General features: G+C 52.3%; 8 protein-coding genes across 8 annotated transcripts; 1 reads left to right on the top strand and 7 right to left on the bottom strand.

The window, feature by feature from the left end:
• Window positions 1-83: 83 nt before the first annotated feature.
• J4E78_003322 (uncharacterized protein) lies at window positions 84-2,785 on the bottom strand (the record flags this gene model as incomplete). Its single annotated transcript, XM_049363962.1, has 3 exons — window positions 84-1,782; window positions 2,209-2,419; window positions 2,494-2,785. The coding sequence occupies 3 exons, from the start codon at window positions 2,783-2,785 to the stop codon at window positions 84-86; spliced, it is 2,202 nt and encodes a 733-aa protein (XP_049224627.1).
• A 296-nt stretch (window positions 2,786-3,081) lies between these two features.
• Window positions 3,082-3,691, bottom strand: J4E78_003323 (uncharacterized protein; the record flags this gene model as incomplete). Its single annotated transcript, XM_049363963.1, has 2 exons — window positions 3,082-3,589; window positions 3,645-3,691. 2 exons carry the CDS (start codon window positions 3,689-3,691, stop codon window positions 3,082-3,084), a joined length of 555 nt encoding a protein of 184 aa, XP_049224628.1.
• Window positions 3,692-4,008: 317 nt separating this feature from the next.
• J4E78_003324 (uncharacterized protein) lies at window positions 4,009-5,066 on the top strand (the record flags this gene model as incomplete). Its single annotated transcript, XM_049363964.1, has 3 exons — window positions 4,009-4,423; window positions 4,485-4,531; window positions 4,587-5,066. 3 exons carry the CDS (start codon window positions 4,009-4,011, stop codon window positions 5,064-5,066), a joined length of 942 nt encoding a protein of 313 aa, XP_049224629.1.
• Window positions 5,067-5,107: 41 nt separating this feature from the next.
• Window positions 5,108-5,830, bottom strand: J4E78_003325 (uncharacterized protein; the record flags this gene model as incomplete). The annotated part of the gene is made up of 1 exon (XM_049363965.1): window positions 5,108-5,830. One exon carries the CDS (start codon window positions 5,828-5,830, stop codon window positions 5,108-5,110), a length of 723 nt encoding a protein of 240 aa, XP_049224630.1.
• Window positions 5,831-6,190: 360 nt separating this feature from the next.
• Window positions 6,191-8,113, bottom strand: J4E78_003326 (uncharacterized protein; the record flags this gene model as incomplete). Its single annotated transcript, XM_049363966.1, has 4 exons — window positions 6,191-6,972; window positions 7,062-7,079; window positions 7,357-7,680; window positions 7,735-8,113. The coding sequence occupies 4 exons, from the start codon at window positions 8,111-8,113 to the stop codon at window positions 6,191-6,193; spliced, it is 1,503 nt and encodes a 500-aa protein (XP_049224631.1).
• Window positions 8,114-9,129: 1,016 nt separating this feature from the next.
• J4E78_003327 (uncharacterized protein) lies at window positions 9,130-10,972 on the bottom strand (the record flags this gene model as incomplete). The annotated part of the gene is made up of 2 exons (XM_049363967.1): window positions 9,130-9,865; window positions 10,632-10,972. 2 exons carry the CDS (start codon window positions 10,970-10,972, stop codon window positions 9,130-9,132), a joined length of 1,077 nt encoding a protein of 358 aa, XP_049224632.1.
• A 704-nt stretch (window positions 10,973-11,676) lies between these two features.
• Window positions 11,677-13,446, bottom strand: J4E78_003328 (uncharacterized protein; the record flags this gene model as incomplete). The annotated part of the gene is made up of 3 exons (XM_049363968.1): window positions 11,677-12,398; window positions 12,492-13,061; window positions 13,116-13,446. 3 exons carry the CDS (start codon window positions 13,444-13,446, stop codon window positions 11,677-11,679), a joined length of 1,623 nt encoding a protein of 540 aa, XP_049224633.1.
• Window positions 13,447-14,081: 635 nt separating this feature from the next.
• On the bottom strand, window positions 14,082-14,819 carry J4E78_003329 (uncharacterized protein; the record flags this gene model as incomplete). Its single annotated transcript, XM_049363969.1, has 1 exon — window positions 14,082-14,819. One exon carries the CDS (start codon window positions 14,817-14,819, stop codon window positions 14,082-14,084), a length of 738 nt encoding a protein of 245 aa, XP_049224634.1.
• Window positions 14,820-16,894: the final 2,075 nt, after the last annotated feature.

The raw sequence follows: 16,894 nt of genomic DNA on the forward strand, positions 1-16,894 counted from the left end.
AGTATCTTTCACTTTCCCCAATGTGCATTGACATCCATCTATTACGCGCTTCAGGTGACCTATATTGTGCTACAAACTTACGCTCAAATTTCGACTTTCGACGTGGCTGCATGCTGAATCCACCTGCCCATCCACTTCTCATTGACCCGCTTCGCCTCGTCCACCAAACCCAACTCAAGCAGCAGCTGCACAGAACCTCTGACAGCCGAATGCAGCGATGAACTCACCCAAGCATGCGTCGGGGCCGTATGCTCTCCAATGAAAATGGTATTGTGCTCCGTCTGATGATATGCCGGGATATACAACTTATGCTGCATCACATCCGGACGGCACCAAGCAGTCCCCGTATGCTCGTCCTGCAGCCAACACAGCTTCTCGTAGTCGCCCGTATACAGCTCTCTCGCTTGCTCGCCATGCACACTGACAACAGCATCCAACACAGTCTGCACATACTCTTCGTCTGAGAAGCTCGTGAACTCGTCGCTCCAGTGGCCACCCCGGTAATGCAAGATCAAGCCTGGGCGAGACTCGTTGAGGCCATAGACGGGATAGTAAAGGGCGCCGACGGCCGCACTGGGTGGAGTAGAGTATCCGCCGAAGATGGGACGATCGCCCTTCTCCCAGAAACGTTCTTTGAAGAGTAGCGCGACTTTGCAGGCAGATTTGAAACGGAGGCCAGCTTCGCTGATCGCGCGACCGAGTACGGAGGAGAATTTCGGAAGCGACATGAAGCGTGTCATGGTGAATGGCACTGCCATGATGGTGTAGTCGTATTCTTTCGACTCGTATGTTCTGTTGCTGACACTGGGATACCACGACACTTTCGTGCGTGTGTGACCCTCGCCGTCTTCGACAGCCTCCAGTTTTCTGATCTTACGGTTGAGGGTGAGACGGTCGCTGACATGGGGAAGGAATGCATCAGATAGTCTGTTGAAGCCGCCGTCTACGCACTTCCACTCAGTCATGCCCAGTGCATCCGGTCCGCCATCTTGCGCAAGGTTCGAGTTGTGCACTAACTCATCCCAGAAGACGTCGTAGTCGCTCGCTGTCCAGATGGCGTCTGTAACGTTTTCGCTTGCACCGAAGACGTGGCGCATCATGGCCTGCTCGCTCCAGTCGTCGAGGCCTTGATCCATGGCTTTCTTGTGTTCGCGCCACACGTCGCGTTGCACGGCCTTGAGTCTGTCCTTTGACTTCAAAAGCTCGTTCATGCGCTGCTTGGTTTCGGTGTACTCCTGCGTGTCCAGTGGTGCTGGTCGCCCAAGAGACGAGTTTGCTTGGATCTCCGCTCGTGTTGGAAGTTGCCCATTTGGAAGTCTGCCAGTTCCTAGGCCGAGGATCTCATTGGGATGATGCTGAACCCATGGGATGAAGTCGACCTTGTGATGCGGATCGTTTGCGTTCTTCTCATTGAGCATCTCGGCCAGCTGGAATACCATTTGATGATCGCTGTATTCGATCGTCTCTCCATCTTTGTATGTAATCGAGTGAGGAAGGCGCATAGGACCCATCTCCGCCCATTCTTGCGTTCCACCAACGTACTTGGTGCGGAACCGTCCTCCGACCCGGTCGCTTGCCTCGATGATCTCCCAGTTGTGCACACCCACACTGTCAAGCATCAGTGCCGTAGCGAGACCAGAGATTCCGGCGCCGACTATCGCGATGGTCGCGTTCTTCTTGGATGAGGCCGCAGACGTGGTTGTGTTGATCGCCGCGACACCGTCGAACCATGCTCCAAGAGCATCGAAGTCCTGTAGCAATGGTTTGTTGCGACTGACGTCCCTAGTCTCTGAAGATGTTCTGGGACTCGAAATGGGGTTGCTGAGCACCAGCCCTGTAGAAGCTAATGTAATGGTTAGAGACCTCAAGATCCTCGCAGCTGGATACACCATGTTTGATAACGCTTTCGACTTGAAAAACTTAAAACTGAACGATGAACAAGCCGTGTTTGCAGTACCACGATCATTTAAGCTTAATATAAGACACCAATTACCCGCGAACCATGATGGCCAACCACCATGCACCTCCACTTGGCGAATGGATACACCGCGCATCTTGACGGAAAACAGCAATCCAAAATGTACTATCAGCATTAGAGTGCCATCACGGTAGGCAGAGGACTGTGTCGCATTCCAGCTCTCACAAAAACATCCCAATCAAGCGAAGCTGGGCGGTCCTACTCAGCGACCTGAACGCGCGCCCCGAAACGCTTTCAACATGTTGTATACAGCAGCGTCTTTTGTCTTCCACTCTTCATCACGCGCTGCATCTTCGGAGTCGCCAAACGTGTATTTCATCTCCTCGTTCTGTTTAGTCGCCTCTTGGTTCTTGTTTATGTTTCTCGGCGGTACTTCGTACCGAGTTGGGGTGAGGACGTGGACTTGCAGAGTGGTGCTTTCGACATCGTGGACCAATTGTGCTATTAGCTGTCAGATCTTGTCATGCATATCGGATGAGGCGAATGGGTGCATGCGCGAAGATGGACGGTCTTACTCCATGGGATACCCAGCTCTTCGGCCTCAATCCGGGCTTTACTCCGTGCGATACAGCGCTCTTGCAGCTCCCATTCTTCTAAGGAATGTACAGGTGCGACGCCCGCCTTGGTCTTACTGAGGTCATCGAGGGATGGCGAATGCAGACGCTGCGTTACAGCTCGGGAGATGAGTTGTCGGTACTGTACTGCTTCCGGGCCATCTCTTGTTTCGTCTTTGTGAGCTTTCGTTGGTGCGTCGGTGTTGAAGCTTGAGGGTCTGGCTGAGCTCAGTTCTAGCAATGTTATCGCCATGGCGCAGCGAATGAGACAGACCGTAAAGTAAGGACATTGGGTCGTACAGAGGGAGGGTGAGTATATAGCTGCTGGTGTCAAAACGTGGCGTTTGTGGTATGATGAACTAGAGGCGCCATGTGCTCATGATTCAATGATGCGATTGCACCATCGTATGCCTGAGTATCGAGGTAGCTAGTACTTTGTCGGTTTCTTCACCATCCTCCTCTTCACGTATAGGCAGCACACGCTTCTTATTTACATCGTTGTCTCGTCCACAGGCCATTCCGCCTAGTATATACAGCGTCCTCGGAACTCTACAAGCTCAGCCCATCAGCCAGCACTGCACCGTACCAGATCATAGCTCCTAATCCAACCATGTTGACCAGACTGCTGACACCGTGCAGGATGCCGAACTGCTTGTTCAAGGCCTGCATCTCCTTACTATGTGGCCCAGCATCATAACTCTTCTTCCCATCCCTCGTCTCCTGATGCTTCCTCAGACCCATGACCTCTGTTGTCTTGGGTCCAACGTAGACCCAGTTGACAAGCGCGGTGAGAAACATTGTGGTGTGCAGCCAGGAGCTCAAGTTATCGGTTGCTGTCGGCGGGATGGGCGAGGAAGAGAGGAACGGTAGTAGGGACGATGCTCCGCCGCGAGGGTATGTGAGCAGCATGACGACGGGAGTGAGGGTTTGTAGCGTGAAGTAGACGGGGAAGGTGTGCTTCTGGAGCGTGGAGAATTGAGGGCGAGGGAGGACGCGGAAGGCTACGATGCCTGAGACGAAGGACTGGAAGAGCGTTGAGCCCAGGAGGGTGCCATAGCTATGCTTCTGTTAGAGGATTTTGAGCGTCGAGAGCTGGTAAGGTAGCTTGGTACCTGAGTAGATGGTATGTAGCGGGATTCTTGAAGGAGGAAAATGACATATTGGTGATTGTGGCTTGTCAGTCAGTCAATCGTGTTGTCAATGAAGAGGAGAGTAGGAGTGAGCAGGAAACTCGGCGTTTCAGAGCGCCACGAGCAGCAGCCTCGGCAAATGATGATCTCACGACATGTCGGAGCCATGCGGTGACCCTGCATGCTACCCGTGCGCTATTCCAACCGCAGCCTGGCGCGTCTGCCCCGCTAAAGATTTCGCGAGCCCCTCCATTGCGCATCATGGCGTCGTGCGACAATCCTTCAGCCCGTCTAAGAAAGGATCCCAGCCCGCGCCCTACCAGACCGCCGTCCACCGACCCTCACGATGCTACTTCCTTCGCTGATCAACCTCCGCCGCCCAGCCAACACGCCACTCGAGCCTGAAGACATCTTTGGGTCCTCCCTCGGCGGCATCTTCACCGACGATACACAGAACCAGCATGGCGACGATCCGAGCACTGTCATTTTGTACCGCAACGCCAAGTTCGGAGAGCAGGAGATCAGGGTCGCGGATGTGAACGGCGAAGAAGAAAGAAGAAAGTTTGCGCACTACCTGTGGAATGCCGGCGTCATGATGGCAGAACTGGTCAGCGGGCGAGTGGAGGGCGGCGATCTAGGTGCCAGTGGCAAGGGGCTGCACGAGGATGAGGAGGGCTGGAGAGATGGCAATTGGTGGACAGACAAAGAAGAGGAGAAGAAGTGGGGCGTGGAGGGCGAGACGGTGTTGGAGTTGGGTGCAGGTGGGTCGGGCTGAGTAAAGAGAGGTGTTGAAAAGAGTACTGATGGACTATTTGCTCGCAGGCGTAGGATTGGGCGGGATTCTGAGTACATTGGCGGGCGCGAAAGAGGTACGTCCATGCTCAGACTCGGATTTTGCATAGGCTCCAACTGACAATGCGCTAGGTCGCCATCACCGACTATCCTGCCGCTCCTATCCTCGATACCCTCAGAACGAACGTCGCGAAAAACGTCCCAGAGCATCTCAAGCCCAACGTGACCGTCGAAGGTCATCAATGGGGCTCTATAAGCACACCCTTCGAGACCTCGCACGCGAACCGCTACACGCGCATTCTCGCTGCAGATTGTCTCTGGATGCCATGGGAGCACGAGAGCCTGGCCAAGTCGATGCTGCACTTCCTATCCGACGACCCATCCGCACGTATATATTGTATCGCAGGCTTCCACACAGGACGCGCCAAAGTCGCACCGTTCTTCGAGGAGGTGATACCGGAGCAAGGGCTCGAGATCGAGGAGATATACGAGATGGACGTCAACGGCCAGCAGCGGTCATGGGCGAAAGAGCGCGATGGCGGTACAGAGAACATGGGCGAGCGGAAGAAATGGCTCGTTCTCGCGCGGATACGGCGGGCTGTTCGGCAGTAGTAATGGTAGTAGTTCTTCCTCTCAGCAGACGAAGCGCTGAATCACACCCTCTTGAAGCACAGCGTAACAACACTGCTGCCCGTCTTGCCTCCAAACGTGAAGCTGGGATACTTGACCTTGCCCTCAAACTTCAGCTCTCCGCCTCCAAACCAGCCCTTGAGCTCTTCTTCGGTCCAATTGCAGCTCGTGATGAGGAATCTGCCGCCCTTCTTCATAAGAGGCTCAACCTTTTCCCTGTATCCTTCGCAGATCCTTCGACCTTGCGCGTCCTCTTCTTGCGACAGGCAGATGGCGTCAAATGTGCCCTTGTCCAGTACGACATCGAAGCCAGCGCCTAGCCACGCGCCCGGTGCTTGCGACAGAATATCCCACTCGTGGAATGCGATGTCCTTGTAAGAGTCATCCTTCGCGTCGCGAATCGACGTGGCAAGCGTGACGCTCTGCGCAGAGTAGTCGACACCGACCATCTCGCCGTTCCACTCGTCCTCGCGCAGCGCAAACAGCAAATGCCCATTGCCTGTTCCCAGGTCCAGGAACCGCGCCGCTTTGTTGTCATCCCCATCGCCCTCTTTGTGTATGTGGCCCTCGTCGCTGAGGTCTTCAAGGAAAGATAACATGCGCTCTTCGGCGCCCGCGTCGCTGAACCATATTGTTCCTTCGTCGTCGGCGTTTGCGGCAAAGTTCTGGCGCTCGGTGTTGTACGCGGCGTCCCAGTAGGATTTGGTGCCCAGTTCGCTGGGGTCGAGGTGCGTGGGTGCGGTCATTGAGTGAGGGATCGAGGAGGAAGGAGCGACTGCAGTGAGTGCAGGAGACGTGGGTGATGCGACGCTGTGGCAGAGAATAAGGTTGGTAATGTTTTTGGAGGGGCAGGTCTTTGGTTCCTGGCTAGACGCTCGCGCATTGCGCTGCAAGCGAGGCGGGCGTGGCGCGCTACCCTAGAAATGACAAAGTATGTCAATCATCATATGCACTTGGAGGTTGCTATAAGAAGAGTCGCATGGAATAAGTTGTATTCATTGGCTTCCCTGACAGAGCCTGTAATGATCGTTGTAGTTGCTCACGCGAACTACGTCACGCTACATTTGTAGTCCGCCGTCCAACGCTGCCCAGGTCTGCGAGTACCGTTACAACGGTCGGTCGCTGCTGCGAATGACCTCACCCTTGTAGACTGTCCGATAAACCTGACCGAAGCCTCGAGGGTCTATCTGATACCAAGCGTTAGATCGCTTCCAGAAACCCGTATCGATGCTCTTGACGATAATCTCATTATACCACTCATGACGCCACTGATCTAGTGTCCAGTCTCTTCGTTGGAAATAGAAGACGTCCTCATCCCATAATTCACCCATATCTCCGGTGAATGTTATGTTGGTCGTGCCCTCGATTGTGCGGCGGATCGTGTCGGAGAAGCCGTCTGGCAGATGCCATGGTAAAGCTCTGGGGCCATAGATGCGACCAGCTATGCTATCATATAGCCTAGACGTTGGCTGCGTGTTGCGAACGCGACATTGTTCGAGCATGGCTCCTTGCATGGCTGCCGCGTGCTTGATAACGTTCCACACCTCGACAGCTTCTCGCGATGTACCATCGATGACGAGCTGGAAGGAGCCTTCGGGCATGCCGTGAGTGCGGAGTAGTGAGATTTCGGTGAACCATGGAACAGCGGCTCCCATGACTGTATGACCACCTAAGGTGCCAATCCCTACCAGACAACCAGTAGGATGGCTTGCAGGTAGAAGACTGGTCAACAGATCGACGCGTCTCTCAATCCGAAGCCCGGGGTTTGCTTTGCATATAGGAATGAGACCCCTTGCGTGGCAAACAGATCGGGGCCTGGACTTGAAGTCTTCGCAGAGAATGAGCTTGCGCAGATTGTTCAAGCGCTTCTGGGGAATGTGACTGACTGCTCGGATGTTAACAGAAATATCCCCGTTTGAGTACAAAACAGGACATATGACTGGTCTTTCCAGCTCACAATATGAATGGTGAACTTACGAAAGTCAATCGCTACCGCTGCGGCAGAGAAGTAGTACTTATTGTTGCTCAGTCGGATAGGATTCGTCACATGGCACCATTCGTAGAGCAGTGTCCCATCTTCTTCCGGTTCACAGACAAGTTTTTCCATTCTGGAAAGCTCATCATCTGTGGGGATTGACCTAAAGTATCGATGCATTGGATGAGTATTTGTCAGACAGCTAATTCACACTCCGGAGTTCTTACCATGATTCCGGTCTCCACGAAAATACATCGTGCAATGACCCTTCGACAAAGATATTGTTTTGAGCGCTACCATGAAGGTTCTCAATAGGACACATGTTGTTCCCAAACACCTGTCGTGTAAGCTGCACAAACTTTGTCGGATTTCGATCCCTCGCGATGTCCAGTATGAAGACTAGGGCGTCGATGAAGTCTTGGCTAGTGTGGTCGTCCAGGCTTATGGCCATATTACCGGAAAGCTTTTCCAGATTTTGCGCAACTGCTTCTTGCAGAGGCCTCCCAAAGGAATCTTCGATCACTGGGAACCGTGCCATAGCATTAGCAAAGTCTGACTCCTCGAGTAGCTCGGCAACGCAAATCAGCATGTATTGCCTCTGGGTTTGAACCATTTCGAACACTGATGAATGAATCAGCCCTGCAATGTTATCTCATCGCCAAACGTAGCACTTACACTGAGAGAATCGCGCCACTCTAGACCGGAGTTGTTGGAATTCCGCGCCATCGTTCGCAGAGCAAAGCGTACTAAACTCGATGTTCTGGAAAGCGACATGCATCATCTCGTCTGCAGCGATCTTGCAGGTCATCATAAGCCCGAGACCCTCCGCCTGAGCTGAAGCATGGGAGTAACGTAGCTTTGTCGTATTCTTGTCGTACACATACTGTGGTCGACCCTGGGCATAGTACTCGTAGATGGTATCCCGTATTTCGCGTGGAAGACCGAAGAATGGCGACTGTGTCTGTCCAAGAATGTACTTTGTCTTCGGTGTTGTCATGAATGGGAACATGTTCCAGTGCGCGAAGTTGCTGGAGCCTCTCTTATTGAAAGCCATCTTTGGTGTATTGATTGCCATACAGATGTTGAATGCGACTGCTCAGCATCTTATAAGGTGAGGGCGCAGTTTTCGTCATACTGCCTCTGGCCTTTTGCCGATGACTCCCAAGAAGGATGCACCATGGTACCAAACTGTGGCTTGCTGGTCGTAAGCGGATTCATTGGCTGATCACCTGGGCACCGTTCAGTCTCAGTGCAACGACTCATTAGTGATCGCGGGGTTGAGTGCATAGTATGAGTGACATGTCCATTAAGAGCAGAGCTGTAATTGTTGGGTGGTAGTGATTCTATGCGACGCGAACGAACAGATGGATGGTCGGTCTGGCGCGGACCGGTTGGCGCGAGCCTGGTGCCCAGCCTCCTCAGGAGCACGGAGCTCCACCACCCAGGCGAAACATCGAGGCTCACTCTTCCACAACCTCTTCAGCTATGACCTCACTCGCTTGTTGGGTCTGATTTTTCAAACGTTCCTAGGTAGACTCGTCGAAACCCCAGAGACTCACATTGCAAGCGCTCTTGCAGACCGCGCGCAATCTCAGCGATGGCTGTCGCCCGAACCCACCCTTGAACCTCGACGAAGACAAGAACGTTGTCCACGCATAATAAGCCCCGCACGCCATCCACATCCCTCGCCCTCCAGCATCGCGGCCTGCGTACAGCCGGTCGAAAACGCGCAACCCGATTACGGCGTACCCAAGCATTCATAGCATACCACCAACTCGGGCTCACGGCACGACACGCCCTTGACGGAGAGGAAGGCAGACCTATACATTGTGACAACGGGGCAAAGCAGCTTATAGTATAGCTTTCAGGAATATGGCTCGCGCTATAGTTCTCTTGCTTCCCGTAGAGGGATTTGTGATCTGAAGGTATCAGGTCTCAATCAATACCATATTTCAAATCCATGTTGGCCGCAGCGCAGCTAATACGACGACCCGCCTCCCCAATGACGTGCCATGACGGCCGTACTTCCCCTTCTCCATCAATCCACCGATATGCTGCCAGAAACAATTCCTACCGTCCAACCGATTCCGTCGACTCATCGTTGCTCAGCGCCCGTCCACACATCCTCCTGACCGTTGTTACTACCCTCTTGAAGCCCGCCGGCTCGATGCTGTATCTCGGATGTAAACGTCTCCAGAAGTCCGTGTTCAAGCTCGGGCACAGCACTGTCACGTGCCAATGATCCTCCCAGGCTTCAGCGGTGAAGTGCTTGTAGTGCTCCAAGTTCAGAGCTGTGGCTTCAATCTCAACTGAGCTCATGCCCGACGTCAGCCGCATGATTGAGTTTCCTTCTGCGATGCTCCGAACATTGGCCTCAAATGTTGATGGGAGGTTTAACAAGGTTTGATAGGGACTCAACCCTGTACCATTGTAGGGCCTGGGATGATTATGGGGTGCGCGAAGCCATTCTCTAGAGACTTCTTGCAGGGCTCTTGCGCGCATGACCGCATTCCAGACCCAGTCGCCTTCCGTCACACTGTTGTCGAAGAACAGTGAGAAGCTCTCTTTCGGCATTCCAAGTGTGTGGAGTGAAGATACTGCTTGTATCCAGTGTTTCATCGCTTCCAGACATTCCGCGCCCTGGATAACATCACAGTCGTAGTATTCGCTTCGTCGGTCGTCTTGCCCGCCGGAATGCACCGGAAGCATAGATTTGAAAAGACTGACGTGTCGAGTAATCCGGAGGTTCATGTTCTCGCGACAGAAGGGAATGAGACCTTGGGCGTGGAGTTCTGGATTTGAAACGCTTTTGAAGTCTTCTCTTATCACGATCTTGCGTAGTAACATACGCACTCTTGGATTCATCGTTTCCACTGTGCAGCAGCGTCAGAGACATTTGGCAGCATTTGAAATGAAACTTACAGTATTGAATAGCTACTGCTGTAGCGGAGAAGTACCACTTAGTATTCCGTGCGCAATAGAAGGTATGCATGCCTCCCACGGCTCTGATCGATAATAGCGCTTCGATAGACGCAAGTTCCTCATGGCATGGTATATGCCATGTCTCAGGCTTCCATCCGAGAATCTCACACAAAGATCCCTCGGAAAAAAGATTTCCCCGTTTTGGTTCATGTGAGGCACGAAGATCCTGAGGATACTGATTTCCAAAGGTCTGCACAGCATGTCTTGCGAAAGCAAAAGGATTGCGAGCCTTGGCGAGTTCAAGTGCAAGTTGAAGAGCTTTATCGAAGTCTCCATTCGCAAACAAAGAGTCGATATGATTGTTCATCTCTTCCATCTTCAACCCATCTGTGCGTGCTCTGACAGCCCAGCCAAAGGGGCCATCAAACCAAAACGCAAAGTCTTGGTACTCTTGAGCAAGTGTCGCGTAGTCGGCTGTCGTTAGTAATGAGGCAGTGCAAACGAGCATACGGACTCTCTGGATTTGGCGACACTTGAGAACTACCATCTGAAAGTCAGTCTAAAGAACCACAGTTGGTAAGGCACTTTTCACACTCGGAGTATACGTACGAGTTTTGAAGCGCCCAGCCCTTGAGTTGAGATTCATGTACCCATGTCCGTCGTCCACGGAGCACATAGCATGAAAGATGAGCTCATTACGCTCGAAAGCCAAACCTTTCATCTCAGTGGCCGCGATCTTACAAGTCCTTATCAAGTTGATGTTGACAACCTGTGGTTTTGGCGTTGTGGACGAGGGGTGGCCATCCATCATCTTCCGCGTTTCCGGGTTGTAGAAGTAGCCATTCTCGGCGACGACGTAGTAATCGTAGATCTTGTCTCGGATCTCGCGTGACAATCGGAAGAAGGGCGATTGAAGTTGATTCGATCTCACGTTAATGAACGGCCATTTGTTCCAGTGCGCGAAACGCGTAGTCGGCGTTTTGTCCGACATGTTTGATGAATGAAATATGCTACAGATGCTGCTTCCTATATACTGTAAAGTCGAGACGATGACTCTCGGTTTGAATATCTTCATACCTTGACTCACACAGGCTTGATTGGGATGAGTCGCAAGCACGCTGTTAATTTGGATCGGAGTCAGGGTACCACGTGGCTGCTCGAGTAGTGTATGGTTCGTCTTAGATGACTAAAGAATCTATGAATTTGGCTGGTACGCTATGACTCAGTCTCTCGGGGAGTATTGCGCAAAGATGTGCACCAATGCGCATCGTTGAAATTGTTTCGGGTTGTAGTAGGCTAGGTACATAGGCACATCGCACTTAACGCTTTACTTCAGTACGCGGCACTATGGCCTCGTGCCTTTGACAAAGAAAGATCCCGAAGCTTGCATACAGGTTGTCTGAACAAAGCAATGCTCATGATGATTTATGATCATCCTGTAAAGTATGTGCACGACTACTTTGATTCGCCACACTGTGGATTGGTTCCAGGTTGAGGTGCTGCTCATGCGAGATAACAAGCGTTTTACGGAGAGCTTTCATGCTATTAGACTATTATTACGGTTGCATACAGAGGCGAGAATATAGAGACGATAAGCGACACTGGCATGCGCTTGATCATGGAGCGGTTTCTTTGCCAAAAGATTACAATTGCCTCATCAAATCCAAGGCACAAAGAAAGGAGCTCCCACATCCACTAGGCATTCCTTGACCCAGGTGCTCCAGTTGTGTCAATGTCATACCTATCCCACACATATAGCCAAAATCGTGAAGCAATAACCAAGTTGATCTTCTCGTTCCAATCCGACTCCCATTGCTCCAATGTCCAGTTCCTCGTTTCAAAGCAGAAGGTGTCTAGATCCCACAGCTCACCCGCATCCCCATTGTATCGCACAAGTGAGTTTTCTTGAGCGATGTCGCGAATCGACTGCGCGAAGTCGACCGGAAAGCTAAAGACAGTATAGATGTTGTGATAATCCGGCGGAGTAATTCTGGGTGGTAAGGGTATGCCACTCAGCAGGACTTGTCTCTGTCGAGCTTCCTGCGTGGCTGCGGCGTATTTGAGCATGTGCCAGAATTCCTTAGATTCTCGGGCGACACCGTCAACAAGAAGCTGGAAAGATTGCTCCGGCATTCCGTGCGAGGGTAACAACAATGCGTCCTCAATCCAGGGGACCAGAGCTTCGAAGCAATCCTCGGTAAAGATGCAAGCGTGTCGATCAGCCGATATCTCCGAGGATTCCACTGGAAGTAGGTTTGTTAGGAGGCCGATATGTCTCTTGACAAGAAGAGAAGAATTCTCGAGACAAAATGTGATCAGTCCTCGCGCGTGACACTCTGAGCGGGATACGGCCTTGACGTCTTCGTTGAGCACGATGGATCGCAAATTGCATCTGCGCTCTTTTGGCAGACGATGTACTGTATTGAGATCAGCAAACAGCTCCAAGTATCAATCACTAGGGCCCGAAACCATGTAGGTAAACACAATTCCGAAAGTTGAACTGCGCTTACAGAAGTCGATTGCCACTGCAGCAGCAGAGAAGTACCAACGGCTTTTCGCTGCGTCGAAGTGGTCTCTGATGTCTTCGTAATAGAAGATGCCGTCTTTCGTGATAGGAAGGCAGGTATCTGAGTTGCCAGGCTGGCAGATGAGGGCCTCTAGCCTCGAGAGTTCTTGTTCACTTGGCATACACCATGGTGCAGGGTGCCAATGGTATATATCGGATAGTGCTCCCTCTACGAAGAGGTTATTCTGCACCATGCCTAACCCAACACTGCCAATAGGACAGTCACCTAAGCCGAACGTCGGACTCACTAGCTTGGCGAACTTCGACGGATGTCGATTCTTTGCTAGTACCAACGCATGTTGAAGAGCATCGCTGAAAGCTTGGCTGCGGACATCTTCGTCTGTCGACGGGCTAAGCTCGTCCGTTTGACGCGCGATCGCCCGCCGCAATGGTACGCGAAACCAGTATTCCACCGAAGGGTAACGATTGTATATGTCGGTGAAGTCCTCGGTTTGCAGTAACTCGGCAGCGCACACCAGCATGCGACACTTTTGCCTTTCAACGTATTTCAGCACTGCGGCTTTGTTAGATCCGTATGAGGAAGCTCTTATATTAAAATGGCACTTACAGCATCTGAAGCGGCCTGCCCGTGAACGCACTTTCATATATTCGCCCCCGTCATCGTCTGAAGGCTTAGGGTAGAATTGTATCTTTCTGAACGCAATATTTTTCATCTCTTCTGCGGCGATGCGACATGTTATTCGCAGCCCTATCCGCACGACTTGCTTAGGCGTTATCGACGGGTTCTGGTACAATAGTTTGCCCATCTCGCTATCGTAATGGTAACCGTCCTGCTCGAGAAGGTAGTATTCGTAAATAACATCGCGGACCTCCCGAGGAAGGCGAAAGATTGGCGACTGGAGTTGAGCGGAGTAGTATCTCGTTCTTGGCGCGGTCATAAACGGGAACGTGTTCCAATGCGCAAACTTGTTAGAAGGCCTAGCAACAGGTTTAGTAGCCATGGCGATAGATTTCTGGCGTACAATTAACGAGCGACCTTGCTTTATACAAATCGGTTAGGTCTCCTGATGTGTTCGAAGTTGATGACTCTTGTGCAAATCACGTAGGCAAGGCGCCGAGAACCATGGACCGCGACTGTAAGATCGCGGAACGCTACCCTTGGGAGACACACTCAGATAGTGACTCATGCGCGATCATGGTACAAGCCAGTCATCACGACACTTCACATCCGAATGTGTAAGACGATGGGACTTCGTCCATAATTGCGGAAATGGCGCAGACAGCAAAGGTGTCTTCGATTATGAACAAGGATTAGATGACAGAAGCGGCAGCGGCCGCAGCCCCACAGTAGAGCTTCATACCGATGTTCCGTGAGAAGAATCAGCCTTGGTTTGACTCAGGCCCCTGAACCAAACACAGCTCTTCCGATGAGGAACATGACGTCATAACCTGTAATGAGTGCTTAGCTCAACGAACCTCATCTAGTCATATCATGGATGCAGGTGAAGCGCTTTGAGTAGGCCAGGCCTGTCTCGCACTATCCAGGAGAAGCGTATATCAAATATTCCTTTGACTACTGATACCAAAGCCCAAAGGCATCCCCGTTCTCAAACTCTTGATTGACGAACCCATCCGCCAGATCGCCAAAGTCAAACCCCACATTTTCTTCGTCTGGAAATGCGGAATCGTGCCGTTCAGCAGAAGCAAAGTCGTGCCCATACGCGCCAGCAAGGATCGTATCGCTGTAATTGAAATCGCCGTCACCAACGCCTGCCATGAAGTCGTCGAAGACAAGTTCCGGCAACAGAGGTGCATCCAACCAAGGCGCGTGGGTAAACTCCAGTGCAGTATCGAAAGCGTCGGCGGCCTGAATTTCCGACTCGTAGTGGTGCTGCTCACGCGATGATCGGAAGGTAAGCGTCCGTGCCAACTTCGAGAGCACATTCGGACGTCCTTCGCTCGAAGTTGGCCTCTTCTTGCTCGCCTCAGCATCCTGTCTTGTGTTCCCTTTCCAGTCCGCCATTGTCAATCCGTCTTTGAAGTGGGACGCTATGTGCGTCTCACGATCGTCCCAAGTCTTCAGCACCTTTGCGCAGAAACCGCAGACCCAGTTCTCTACGGCATGGCCATCTGGGCCCTCTCGTCTCCAAAGATCGCGAATGGTCTCATCTAACTTCGCTTTGTGGAAGTTTTTGATGTGCTGACGCAGGTGATCGGGTCGCAGAAACGTTCTTTCATTTTCATCCTTGGCCATGCACTCAGCTATGCGGTGGCATTCGGCAAAGTGCTTGTCGCTGGGGTTCGCTGCCATGCAGAATACACAAGACGTAGACGCATCCGATCGAGAAGAAGTTGTGATGCTAGGGCCAGTGTGCAAGCATGTCCACTTTCGTTTCGGTCGATGCTGGGTCTCCTCATGGCGGCGCCAAGATTTGCGCGCGATATGTTGGTAGCAAAAGGTGCACTGCCACGTCTGCGATTCGCTATCGACATCATCGGTAGATAGAAGTTGTGATTTGGATGGCAACGATTGCGCTTTGGAGACCGAAGTAGGTACGTTGACAGACTGGCCATAATCCTTCTTCTTGCCTCGCCTAGATGTGGTTGTGTTTGTGTGACTAGGGTCGTCACCTGCGTAATGAGACGCGACAGAATACCGACGATTAGATGGTGCCTCGAAGCCTGATGAGGTGCCCCGGTGCGACAGTGCCGTGGATATTACGCTAGAAAGTCGAGTATTCCGAGCCCCTTCATCTCCCGAGGCCGGGTTAGATGATTTCGCACCAACGACCCTTTTTCGCGCTCGCGCATTAGTAAACCAGGTGTTGACCTGCTTCTCAGTGATACCACATTTTTCGGCTAGTGAACGCTTGGTCTCGGTATCTGGATACGGATCGTTTCGGTGTTCTTTCAGCCATCCTTGCAGACATCGTGTCGCATGCGACTCGAGCTTGGTGGGTGGCCGTCGGGCGCAAGAACGTTTGACCTTTGATGGCTGGTCTGACGGAGTTGGAGACAGCAAGCCCGTGTTTAGGGTGCAAGAAGCACAGTTGGCGGGCTGGCCTGGGTGAATAAGTGCCGAGATCTCACACGCAGAGCATCGCCCGGTACTCTTGGGTTGGGAGAAGTTTTCCGACGGAGTCACCTTCAAAACGTCATGTCGAAGTGCCGCAGCCGTCGTCTTCGGTAGTTCAGCAGCTCCTATGACAAGTTCAAGCGTCTCAAACCCTTCAACCGTGCAGTCGTCGCATCTAATGTTCCCGTCGGAGTTGATGATGTTCCAAAGCTGACATCGGAGGCAATCGATACCATCACTCTGCGTCGGCACCAACGATTCGTTACTAGTGCGAACTTTCGCCGTGAACACGTCGACTCCCGTAGCAAGAGGCTCAGTCGAGTTGGTGATTGCTCTTGCGCGAATCTCGTCTCCCAGTTCAAGGGCCACAGGTCCGCCAACATTTGACTGATCGGACTGGTTGGGGGATGTAGGCAACGTTCTATGGATCGTGGAGCTTCCGGCCCGGTCAATCTGCTCAGCGTTAATAATTGCGCAACACACAACATTGCGCACAATTGTACCTGCAACCTTTCATCATCTTCCAATGTGCCTGATCCGTACCCCGAATCAACAGACCATATACTAGCGGCCTTACTCTTAGGCGGTTGGGATAACATCGTGTTGAAGCACTACACTAATGTTAGGTGCGTCAAACCAACGTCTGGACGCCAAGTATCTATCGCGATACCGTCAATGGAGCGTGGGAAGTGGACCGCGGGTAGAAATAACTAAACACGTTCCGCGACGACGCGCGAGGACAACCACTCGATCTATTCTGAGATACAGGGTGTTCGTGGCTTGGGCTGGACGCCTAACGTGTGGCACGACTGTGGCATTGCCTTGCTATTGGCTCGAGGCCTGTCGTTGTCGGGACAGGGAGGATAGGTACCTCAGCCTCGCCTGAGGCTGAGTACATCGAGGGTTGTACTGTTTGCTTGCCACGCTATACTGAGCGTGGCGCTGACATGGAATGGCGGTGCGCATCAGGAAGCATCCAGACAGGCGGTATGCACTATTTGTGACCAGTGTGACGGACCATGGAACTCCTGTTTGCGCGAGTGCATCTAGTGTCATGAATGAGATCCGTTCGAGGTCGTGGTGAGGAGTCGCCCGTCGCCGATACCAGACGTCATCACGGGGAAGGAAGCAGCCTCCCGCGAATTGGCGCCGGGGGCTATCGCGTCACCACCTGGGCATGTTCCAGACAGAACAATCCCTGTCAAACAACAATATACGAAAACAAAAATCTTGGGTATTCATTTTTTCCATCTCTCGCCCTACCAAACAATGCCGTAATGCTATGGCGCAATTTTGCGAACAATGTGTGT

This window comes from Alternaria triticimaculans (genome assembly GCF_023758025.1).
Source record: "Alternaria triticimaculans strain BMP 0046 chromosome Unknown scaffold_3, whole genome shotgun sequence".
Classification (NCBI taxonomy): domain Eukaryota; kingdom Fungi; phylum Ascomycota; class Dothideomycetes; order Pleosporales; family Pleosporaceae; genus Alternaria; species Alternaria triticimaculans.